The sequence below is a fragment of the Neodiprion pinetum genome, chromosome 4, assembly GCF_021155775.2.
Source record: "Neodiprion pinetum isolate iyNeoPine1 chromosome 4, iyNeoPine1.2, whole genome shotgun sequence".
NCBI classification, from domain to species: domain Eukaryota; kingdom Metazoa; phylum Arthropoda; class Insecta; order Hymenoptera; family Diprionidae; genus Neodiprion; species Neodiprion pinetum.
In genome coordinates this window covers 35,640,507-35,650,937 of record NC_060235.2, presented here as the reverse complement: position 1 = coordinate 35,650,937, position 10,431 = coordinate 35,640,507, and the positions used below count along the sequence as shown (strand labels likewise).

At 41.3% G+C, this 10,431-nt stretch overlaps 1 protein-coding gene across 4 annotated transcripts in view; it reads left to right on the top strand.

Moving 5' to 3' along the window:
* Nucleotides 1-6,896: 6,896 nt before the first annotated feature.
* Nucleotides 6,897-10,431, top strand: part of CycH (cyclin H) — a 118,976-nt gene continuing 115,441 nt past the window's right edge. For 3 of the 4 annotated variants that reach the window (XM_069135637.1, XM_046621535.2, XM_069135638.1), the window contains exons 1-6: nucleotides 6,897-7,128; nucleotides 7,739-7,963; nucleotides 8,094-8,267; nucleotides 8,466-8,691; nucleotides 8,793-8,904; nucleotides 9,067-9,175. In XM_069135637.1, the coding sequence (XP_068991738.1) occupies nucleotides 7,012-7,128; nucleotides 7,739-7,963; nucleotides 8,094-8,267; nucleotides 8,466-8,691; nucleotides 8,793-8,904; nucleotides 9,067-9,175 (963 nt within the window). In that variant the 5' untranslated portion in view covers nucleotides 6,897-7,011. Of the gene's footprint in view, nucleotides 7,129-7,738; nucleotides 7,964-8,093; nucleotides 8,268-8,465; nucleotides 8,692-8,792; nucleotides 8,905-9,066; nucleotides 9,218-10,431 lie in introns of all 4 variants that reach the window. The other variant, XM_046621534.2, reaches the window with a different exon arrangement.

The window sequence follows — 10,431 nt, the reverse complement described above, 5'->3', positions numbered from 1 at the left end:
TCAAGATAAAACGGCAGCTCGCTCATTAGCAGCGTATAATCCGACCGGGACAACTCAAGGTCTGGTTCATCGCCGGGAGAGAGATTGCTCTGGATGAGTGGGTTATACTTAGGTGTACTCACGAAGAGAATAAATATCACGCTAGAGTGTCGGCGGAGTTGTATAAACAATTAAACGGCCCCTCCTTCGGGGCCGGGCAGCGTACGTCGCGAACGTAGGAAACGCAGAGTCCAGAACGCAGCGGGAATACGGAGATGGAGAAACTGCATGGAACACGAAGCACGAATACGCATGAACGCAGAAGGAGAACGCAGGAGGCAGGAGGCGTTCTCGTTCGAACGAGAAGGCTCGCGGCTAGGGCGGAAACGCTCGCAGCTATACGCACCGGGATATATTTTAACATCACGCTATACGGTATCGCGGGCATACGTACGTGCATACCTATATCGGGTATAAAACATTTATTTGTATAATTACATGGTAGCGCTGCAACCGCGGGAGCTGTTGCCCTGCGTGCCGGCCGAAAGATTCCGGAGATATTAAAAACTATGGAAGAGCTACTATGTGTGGATCCGGAGAGCTCGATCTTCCTTATCCAGGGGTGAAGATCGCAACGTGGATTGCCCACGGAATTCCGGCCTTCGCACCGAACCCATCACCCAAATACTCTCTGGAGCTTTCATTCCGGATTAGCCCATCTTCGTTCGATATCCGCACCGATCAGAAATTCATTCGGCAGGTCCTACATTCCTCTAAGGATCAGTTCCTCGCCCGTCGGATGGTTTCCAGACATCGGCAGTTTCGACCAAGCGACGGCAAACGTCATTCAACTAAACATCTCCCGCATTGATCTGCTTTATATATACGAAGCGGAAGCAGACAGAATTACATAGTTCGTAAAAACAGGGGATGCGAAATGTTCCCATTGGTCTTACGCTAATTTTTTTCACCTACGAGTTCCCGAGTTTTCGTCTTTGATGATGTGGTTTTGGGTAACTGTCTCGATTCAATGAAAACCGAAACCTGAAGCAATGTTGTCTTGACCGCAAATATTACACCAATCATGCGTTTTCTCAACCCATTGGATTCTCTGTAGTTCTTCTTTCGTCTGTTGTCCAGACGTTCTAGACGTTTACCTCCATACTTGGTCCGAACCTGGGTCAGGTTATTTCATACTATGAAGATTTCCGCGAGCGATATTCCTTATCTATCTCACGGGATCGTTAATTTGCTTATGTAATTCTAGAGCAACGGGGTTTTTGTGTCAGGGTTCTTGCAGTGCCAGGTGAAACAGAAACCAAATCCCACCTGCATTTTTCTAAACACACCTCTTCCTCGTGGGTTTGAATCCCTGGCTTTTCTTTGGAAAGGTAACACCGCGGCAGCGAATGGCTATGATCGGAGTGCTGAAATAGCCATTCCCCGGTGCATTCATCATGTTCCATTATACCTTCAATAGCACAAAGTGTGACGAATACCAGTTAACTGATAAGATCGTAAATTGATCTCCATCGTGGAAAACGTCGTCCCTTTTGTCGCCAAAGAGTAGCGCAAGGACCGGATTGAAGAGCTCGGCGTCAGGACGTCGGGCGCGCCATCCGCGAAGGATCGAGTGCTTAAGGTTCCCCTCGACGCCGAGCGCCGCGATTGCCTTGGGCGTCGGTCGCAGCAGCGGGTCTAGCCACCGCTCTGTCCTCTGTAATTATATCGTATACGTACTACCCTCCGTTCTTCCTTGTTGCTCCTCGTGTATTTTGTTCGAAGCTGGTCCTGCCCCGGGCCAAAGATGCGCTCGGCAGTCTGCTTCGAAGGCCTTCGGAGAACGGGCGAGCTCCGATCTCGCCAACGTTCCTCAGGCCCTCCCATCATCGGACCAAAATGACTAACTGCACCTCGTACTAGTGTCCAAAGCTCCGTACAGAGCGATTCAAAATTTAATATTTTCAAACCAGCTATATACCTGTAACATACGGTGCTTCGTTCTTAGCTACATAATTCTTTCACCCGCGGTTGCAAATGCTTCGACTTGTCTTCACAAAAGCTCCCTTTGAATCTTACGAAGACGGGTTACGAAACCAAACTTACTATATCATGTCGAGTACAGATTAATAGGTTAAGACTCTTTTGCAAACTTAATGTAAGTGCACCAGTTATTGACCCTGTTCAAGTTATTGACCTTTTTTTGTTGTATCTGTTTGATCCTTAGATCTAAAATTATCAGAAAATAAATTTGTAGCGTCTAATCATCTAGCAATTGGTTTTAGTTATCGAAAAATTCATAACCTCTGCCACAAGTTCATAATTTTGGAAAAAAAACTGGTCAATAATTGGTTCTAAATGTATCAATAACTGGTACACTTACATTATACACAAAATAACGGTAACTGATGTTCGTAGAAAATATTTCTCCGTGTATGCAATTAATGCTCATTACGTTACACAAGATGAAGATGGCTTACAATTCTGCAAACATGTGCTTGTAAGAGTACGGCGTTACACCAAGGTCGTAAATAGTTTAGCACGTATGCAGCGTTGTCGTTTGTCAGATCCCGTGACGTCATTGCGGTGGGAGTTATCGCGAGGGAATAAACGTTTCCACCCGGTGATGTATGGAAGATACGCGCATGCATTAAACATGCCGGGTGTACCTGTAAATAAGTTTTTGCGAAACTTATATGGCTCGAAGAGAAGGCCCACTCGTGCGGGGAGGCTTATATGGATTACGGAGGAAGGCTTCACGCAGCCGCGGCGCTGATACAGTAAGTGGTGTTGTAAAATACTGCCGGTCAGCACGACAACTTTCGTTTAAGTGCCAAAACAGATTTTTAATTGTAGGTCAAGAGCCGCGGGTTAATAATTATTCTCAACTAAATAAAGTGGAATTATTCATCTATCCGATGGGACGACGGAAACCACGAAACGTTGATTTAAGATTAAACTGTATAGCCCGATCATATTTCAGAAAGATTAAGTCCAGCCTAGATTCTACCCGAGTGACAAACATTTCCCAGCATTTTCCTCAGCCGCCATACTACAAAGTCTTCGCACCGTCAACAGGCGCGAATTACTAACCTGATAAATATAGTAATCGAAAAAATGCCGGTAAATTAACCGCACCTTCTCAGTCTGATTAAAACATTTTTTTATGTACCTTGGGATCGATTAATCGAACACCGCTCCGCGACCTAACTACAGACCTTTTTCGTTCACCTATCAGCTTGGCCAAGGCTCATCAAACGCACACTCATGGGGTATGTGATTTGCGACTGCCCAAAATTGTCCTAGATCAAATATCAATCGGCCACGACTCGGCCGGAACTGTACATGCAGTGTGCCATAAAATGGACGATGGTTGATCGGCGACCAATTCATACGCATGTTACAGGATGCATGAAAGCTTCACCTAATCCATCTCCCTAGTTCCGAAAACGTGGTTTACCGAATGACGAGTGACATTCAACAAGAGGTGTTAGCGTATACCTCGGTAAGCTGACCGCCACTCTCCACCTTGCACATTCTGCGAAAAAGAAAAACGCTTATGACACCATAATTGTGTAGTATCCTGTAGGAAAGTTAAACTCTTCGAAATCGAAACGAGAAGGGAACAACGCAACGCCGATGCAGACACACACACCATCACGCGTCTTGGGCCGACTTCTTCAAATTCCGCAGGACAAGTCGAAGTGCGGTGGAGTGGCAGCTGGCGGCCATTAATCTAATATTGTGGTCGCCGACGCCCCCGCGAGTACACGCTCGCGTGCACAACCGGCCCTCGCGCCCTCTTCCTGCCTCTCCTTCACCCCCCGTTCGCCACATCCCTTAACCGACTTGCCACACACCATCGACTGTCGGGGGACGACGGCAAGCACGCGGAAAGGAAGCAACGCTAATGCGGAATCAATGCAGGGGCTGCCGACTGCTGATGAGGGATGATTAAGGGGGTGGGGGGAGATTAGGTGTTACGACCAAACTCGATTACTTTCACACCTCGAGGTCTTTGAAACACCAAATTTCAATAAGAGATCGCGATGCAGTCGAAAGTCTGATCTGCCCCTTCGATCCTGAAGCTTCAAGATATTCAAAAGCTTTACCCTCACGTTTCGGGTGACGAAACGTTCGACTGTACTGATTGCGTTGTTAAAAATTTTTGTATGGAACTGCCTGCGCTGTAATGAAAGTTCTGTAATTTCACCATATGTTTACTGTTTAATCAATTTACATATAAAATAAATTTACTACACAATTTAGTGAATTCAAATTACTTTCTTGTCTTTTTCATGTAAATTTTAGTAAAATGAAAAATTTTCCTTGTAAACTTAAGACAAACGCATAGTAATTTACGTCACTGCACCGAATTTGTAAATTTGTTGTCTTATTTCGTAAATTGACAATTCTTTTGTACAGTAAATGTCTAGTAAATTCACAATAATTTTCAACAGTATCTGACACATATCCCGTATTTTGTCGCATCGAATGAAATTTTGCACAGTAAATGTAAATCATAATTACATTAGAGCATCGTGATTCCGAGAAACATGCAAGTTTTCAAGAAAAACTTGCTACCTGGAAAGTAATTTCTGCAGAACCGTTTCAAAGGCCATCGAAGAGGGCGTTGTGCCTGTGTCTAGGACTATCGATCGAGCACTAGAATTGAACTTCTTTGGCAGAAGCACCGTCATTAGCTTCCATCAGGGAAAGAATAATTCCAATCGTGGCCAAGGTGCACGCCAAAGGTGCATCAGTTGGATTTAGCGTGAGGCGCCGCAGCCGTTGATTGTTAAGCCGGCGTCGGACGAGGCGGAGTTTCTGACTTGCCGTCGGTAATGCTTTCGAATCTCGAGCTACACCGTTAACAGCTAACCACTATAAAACTGAGCTCGATCATTTTTCTTTCTTGGAATCTCCCGAGTCGAAGAAAAGCTTCAAATAATTCATAATTTATACAGTATCGAGTATGATTTTTATTACGTTGAAGCTCTGCGACGTTGTCGATTTGACCGTGAGAAAATTACAGAATTCGACCGATATATAATATGTCGCGATATTGCTGCAGTCAGCCTCTAATGTCTAATGTTAGACTTCACGCACAGCCTGACGGACCATTCGACATCCTTGCAACTATTACACGTGGGCATTTACGAGTTTAAAGCAGCAGGTAAACTCCGACGAGTAAAAGGTCTGTATCCGACAATCAGATTGAGATTCGTTCGGCTGCGATAAGATCACAACAACCGTGACTAACGAAAGGCGCCAAGACCGCCTTCCGCAGAAGAGCGTTTTGAGATTGGCGATTCGCGATTTGGGAATGGGAGGCGTGCATATGGATTGAAATTTACTTTGCAAAACTCGGCTCGTTACGCGAATGAATTTTTATTATTCCCCCGGAAGTCGGATGACCCCGATGAGTTCTTGAAGGTTTCCCCAACTGTCGATACCAATTAAGACGGGGTTGGGATGTAACACCTGCCGACAGGGTCAAATGTGATACAAACACAATTCGAGCTTACAACCAGTAATCAAGCGGTGACTTGCAATTCATAATCGCTTTAGTCGATTATACGACATGATATCAGCCGCCGTAAATTCGTCAGTCATACTTTCATAAAAAGAAAAGGTCAACGAGGTCAATTATTGCGAGACGAACAAGTAGCATTTAATATCAAACATGAATATTATTTATGCAATACCGCGAAAAGATAAATCGCAATTTGAACACTCTTCTTAAGACTCTCATCGTGAGTATAGTCGTTAATTACACATCGAGTCGTTTTTAGTACATAATAGAAGTCATATTCGTTAATTAAGACGATAGTGACGACTTTGCTCAAAATTGCAGACAATAGGCAACGCAACGTATAGCGATTGTTTACCCGAAAACAGCCTTCGACTTATAACATGGGACATTTAATGCGACATATTAAAAACTGCTTTATTACAACTTTTGCTCGATGAATTAGGCCTAATTTATATACCATGACATCCACCTGCGGGATAATTCAGCTCATTTCGAGAACTTGAAATCCAACAACGCGCGAAATATATCGTTCTACCAACGGAATATTAATTATACTCTACATGTATGAAGTATCGCATAACGATATCAGTGTTCATGATTGTGATTAATTTATTCCCGTAATATTCCCTAACTTCTCGATATACTCGGAATCCAAGGATTTTTATAACCGACTGCACTGCAGAGTAGCGAGCTCTATCCGTAGCTTCGTGAAGTCTTTGAAGCAACACCAATTGACCAGCTTTATATGAAACACCTGCAGGAACGCTACTATACCGATACAAATTAAACACTTTGTGTCATTTGTATAAACTATTGGAGATTTCCCTGAACATTAATATCAAAAAGATGATAAGTTTCTTCCATTGAAATTTAAATGTTCCTGTACCGATTCATGATTTGTTCGCACATTTTCTTTGCTCAACCCAATAAGTAGTTTCAATTCGATCGGTGGTGTATTAAAGGTTTTCTTTCATATAGCTATCCATTCGCTATTTTTTAAACTATTTAGTTTTATTCAGGCGATAGTAATTTCATTTGTAACTTTATTCGCATGTATTATAAAGTTTTAATAATAAGAAAATTTCAAATCCTCCCGCGCCTCCGCAGCGTTATCTAGTACAGAAATACATTGGCTGAAGTATATTCTTTCAATATAAAACAATATATATTTCAGATATACAACGCATATGCGTTGACTGAAGACTATCAGTCAACGGCATATGCCAAACCTGGCAGCGTGATGACAGTACCCGGCGTATTCAAATTTACCGCCAAGCCCCAGCGGCCATTGCTGATTGCTGAAACCACGAAGTAGCTGAAACTGACCAGTGAGCAGGAGTCTCATTTGACGCCATTGCTCAGTGAGCACTAGTGAGCAGCGCAATAGGAAGCGGTAGGAAGGCATTGGAGGACAAAGACGTTCGTCGCAGGGTATCTGATTAGGGAGTCTTTTACGGTGCGATTCAGCTGCTCACGCGATATTAAGTATATTGAAAATGTTTCCAATGAGCTCTCAAAAGATGTACTGGATATTCAGTGATGAAAATGACATCACGGAACTTCGCGAGAAGACTAACTCGGAATTCATCGACAAGCATGGCGTGAACGTGCCGGTGAGTGTTTATTCCAGTTTATTCTATCTCTCAATCGATATATCTATAGCTATAACCCAAAAAGCGTGTTTTGTCAATTCGAAAGAAATTACTCGACAAAAGCCAGTTCATACAAAGTTATGGATAATTATATCAGCTTCGAACAGCGTGCGTTTTAACATTTGATTCACCAATCGAAAATATTCCATCTTTCGCAAGCAAATCTCCGTACTCTCTAATCGTCTTTTATTTTGACATACGTATCAATTACGTGATGAACATTCCGCGTGATTGCAAAGCAATTACGGTGTTACCCGGTGGATAAATTTATTTGAGAATTTTAATTATACACAACGTGTACTGGAGAACATGCTATTTTGAATCTTTGATCGTACATAAAAGCTCACGCAGTTTGTTGATTAAATACCTATAAACTTGGGGACGCCAAATAATGGCGGTAAAAATGTCTTCACCGTTTGTGGGAAGAAGACTGATATTTATACGGACATAAAAATTCTTGCCTAATATTCGACCGGCATGCTGTGTGTAAATGTTGTCCTATACATTTGCGTTTCCGTCAAGGAGTAATACTTTGTCTTTGAAAAATGGTTCGTTCTTTCCACTCGTACAGCGCGATCAAAGAGAGGAGCATTTCCTAACGACTTCGGAAGAACGGATATTACTCAAATTCTATGAATTACAACTCCGAGACTTCTGTCGCAGATTTGTTCCGCCCATGCCAAGACCTACCGTAGCAACTGCGCTTCACTACTTCAAGAGGTTCTATTTAAGGAACAGCGTTATGGATTACCATCCTAAGGAAATCCTTGTCACGTGCGTCTACCTTGGCTGCAAGGCAAGTATTCATAATATGCATACAATTTAACATACTTGCAGAGATGACTTGTAATTAACTTTTTTTTATTGCGATGAACAAAACTTCAACTGTTTCCAGATTTTATTGTTTTTTCAATTCTCTTTCTTAGGTAGAAGAATTCAATGTCTCGATATCCCAGTTCGTAGCGAATATCAAAGGAGACAGAGAAAAGGCATCAGACATCATTTTAAACAACGAATTGTTACTCATGCAGCAGCTCAACTATAACCTGACTGTCCATAATCCTTTCAGGCCTGTAGAGGGCTTGATGATCGATATAAAGGTGAGTGTAGCTTACGAAGGGAATCTACTTATTTTCCAAGCTGCAGAATCTTTAGCTGAAATTTTTGTCTCTTATTTTGTAAATTTCTCTTGGCAATTCAGTTTTAACTTAAGCCCTTATTTCTGCTATTCATGGTTCACTCATCAAGATCATATCGAGCCTTTTGTAATTTTCTATTAATTTTTCCTGTGTTTTTAGACCAGATGCACAGCACTTGAAAATCCAGAGAAGCTCAGACCGCATATCGACGATTTTCTTGAAAGAGTGTTTCTCACAGATAGTATTCTGATTTACGCTCCGAGTCAAATTGCTTTGGCTGCCACCTTGCACGCAGCGTCGAGAGCTGCTGCTAATCTAGACAATTACGTAACAGACACACTGTTCTCGAGGGAACATTTGCCAGGAATCATCGAGGCTGTTAGAAGTAAGTCGATCATAATCGTTTTTGGGGATGTTTCATCATCTTCGTCATTTTTCTTCTGACACATTATCAACGATTGTAACTATGTCATATTAATTTTTCAGAAATAAGATCAATGGCCAAGTGTGTTGAGCCTCCAACAAGAGAAGTGGTCCGGTCTCTTGAGAAGAAACTGGACAAGTGCCGAAATCAAGCGAATAATCCAGACAGCGAAATGTAAGCCTTGCATTCACGAATTTTTGCCAAACATTTTTTCCGCACGTAAGGCTGGTCTTCAAATTCAAGTACCAAATGCAGTCCGAAACATCTAATTGTGCTACTTAAGTTATTACATTTTACTTCTTCACTTAACTGTGTACCTTTACTTAACTTTTTCAGTTACAAACAAAGAATGCAGGACATGCTGGACGAGGATGATTTACGGGATAATGAAAAATACGCAAAAATCATTCAAGACCAAGCAGAGCATGACGAGAAAGTATTGGGCGTGAGTAAATCTCTATCTCCATCGGCGTTGTAGCATCGAAAGGTTTGCCACTAAATTTCTCAAAAGACTTCAATTTACGAAAATAAGTAATCTTTAAGAACAGGGCGTAGAGGACTGTGTGATATTTCACACTTATCATCGTTTCATATTCAGTCAGTTGCACTAGCATATCTTGCTTCTTTTGTGCTACATCTTGTTTTCATTTCTTTGAAATTACGAAAAGTGATCTACAAAATTTGAGTATTCACTGCAAATCCTGATTGAACCCATATGATTCAATTGTATTCGACAGTGTCACTCATAATGTTCAAGACAACAGTTTAACATTTTCCATCCCATGTTTTAATCATTTTGGGTGTCTAGCGACATGATAAAGTTGATAATTCTCTAAAACTTGTAAAATGAGTCTAGTTTCTTGAATTTTGTACTATCAACTTTCTTTTACAACTAGACTCTGAAGGTAAAATTCTGCTATATAAATAAAAACTAGCGAAGCTCTCAATAAAGTCTATATTTCATAACATATACAATACTTAGAAGCAATGAACACCACTTTATTTTTGTAGATGAAAATAGTGTTTTTGAAAATTGAAATCCTTGAAGAATTATAAACTGTATCACAACTGGATATCCCCTTAATTTTAATTTTGAAGTAGACTCAGGCAGCAATAAAACTTTATTCCTGACTTAACCGTAATGGCCACTTTATTGACCTGCAAAGGCCGACAAAAGTAGCTTATCATTCCCTCTTGTACTTTTCTCCGCAAATTTTTTTTTTTTTTTTGTTCCCTTGTTTTTCCCTTAAATGCGGTTTTAACTTTTAAAGTCAATAAAGTTGCGACAGTCAAGTCCGGAATAAAGTCCTATATGCAACACGGGTATAAAGACTATTATTTCTTTATCACATAATGTGCTATTAAAGACAGTAAAATGAAAAAAACTGGAAACAAAACAGAATAATTGTTTCTCAGTTACTGTCAAAAATTGTGTATCTCTAACGACTACAATCTCGGGGCGTAGTACATAGGTATTCATTTTGTAATTATAAACTTCCAATATCTCCAGTACCTTATAAAATATGTTCGTACCCAAAGCAATGATTTTTCACTAAATCGTAAACTAATGTAAATCAGCTGGCCGAAACGCGTGTATGGGGCATTCCACGTCAAGTCAGCCACCTCCAGACCTCACTACCTTTGATTTCATTCTTCTAGGATTTTGTTATACTATGCGAAAGTGGTGTCTCTGATTTGTTT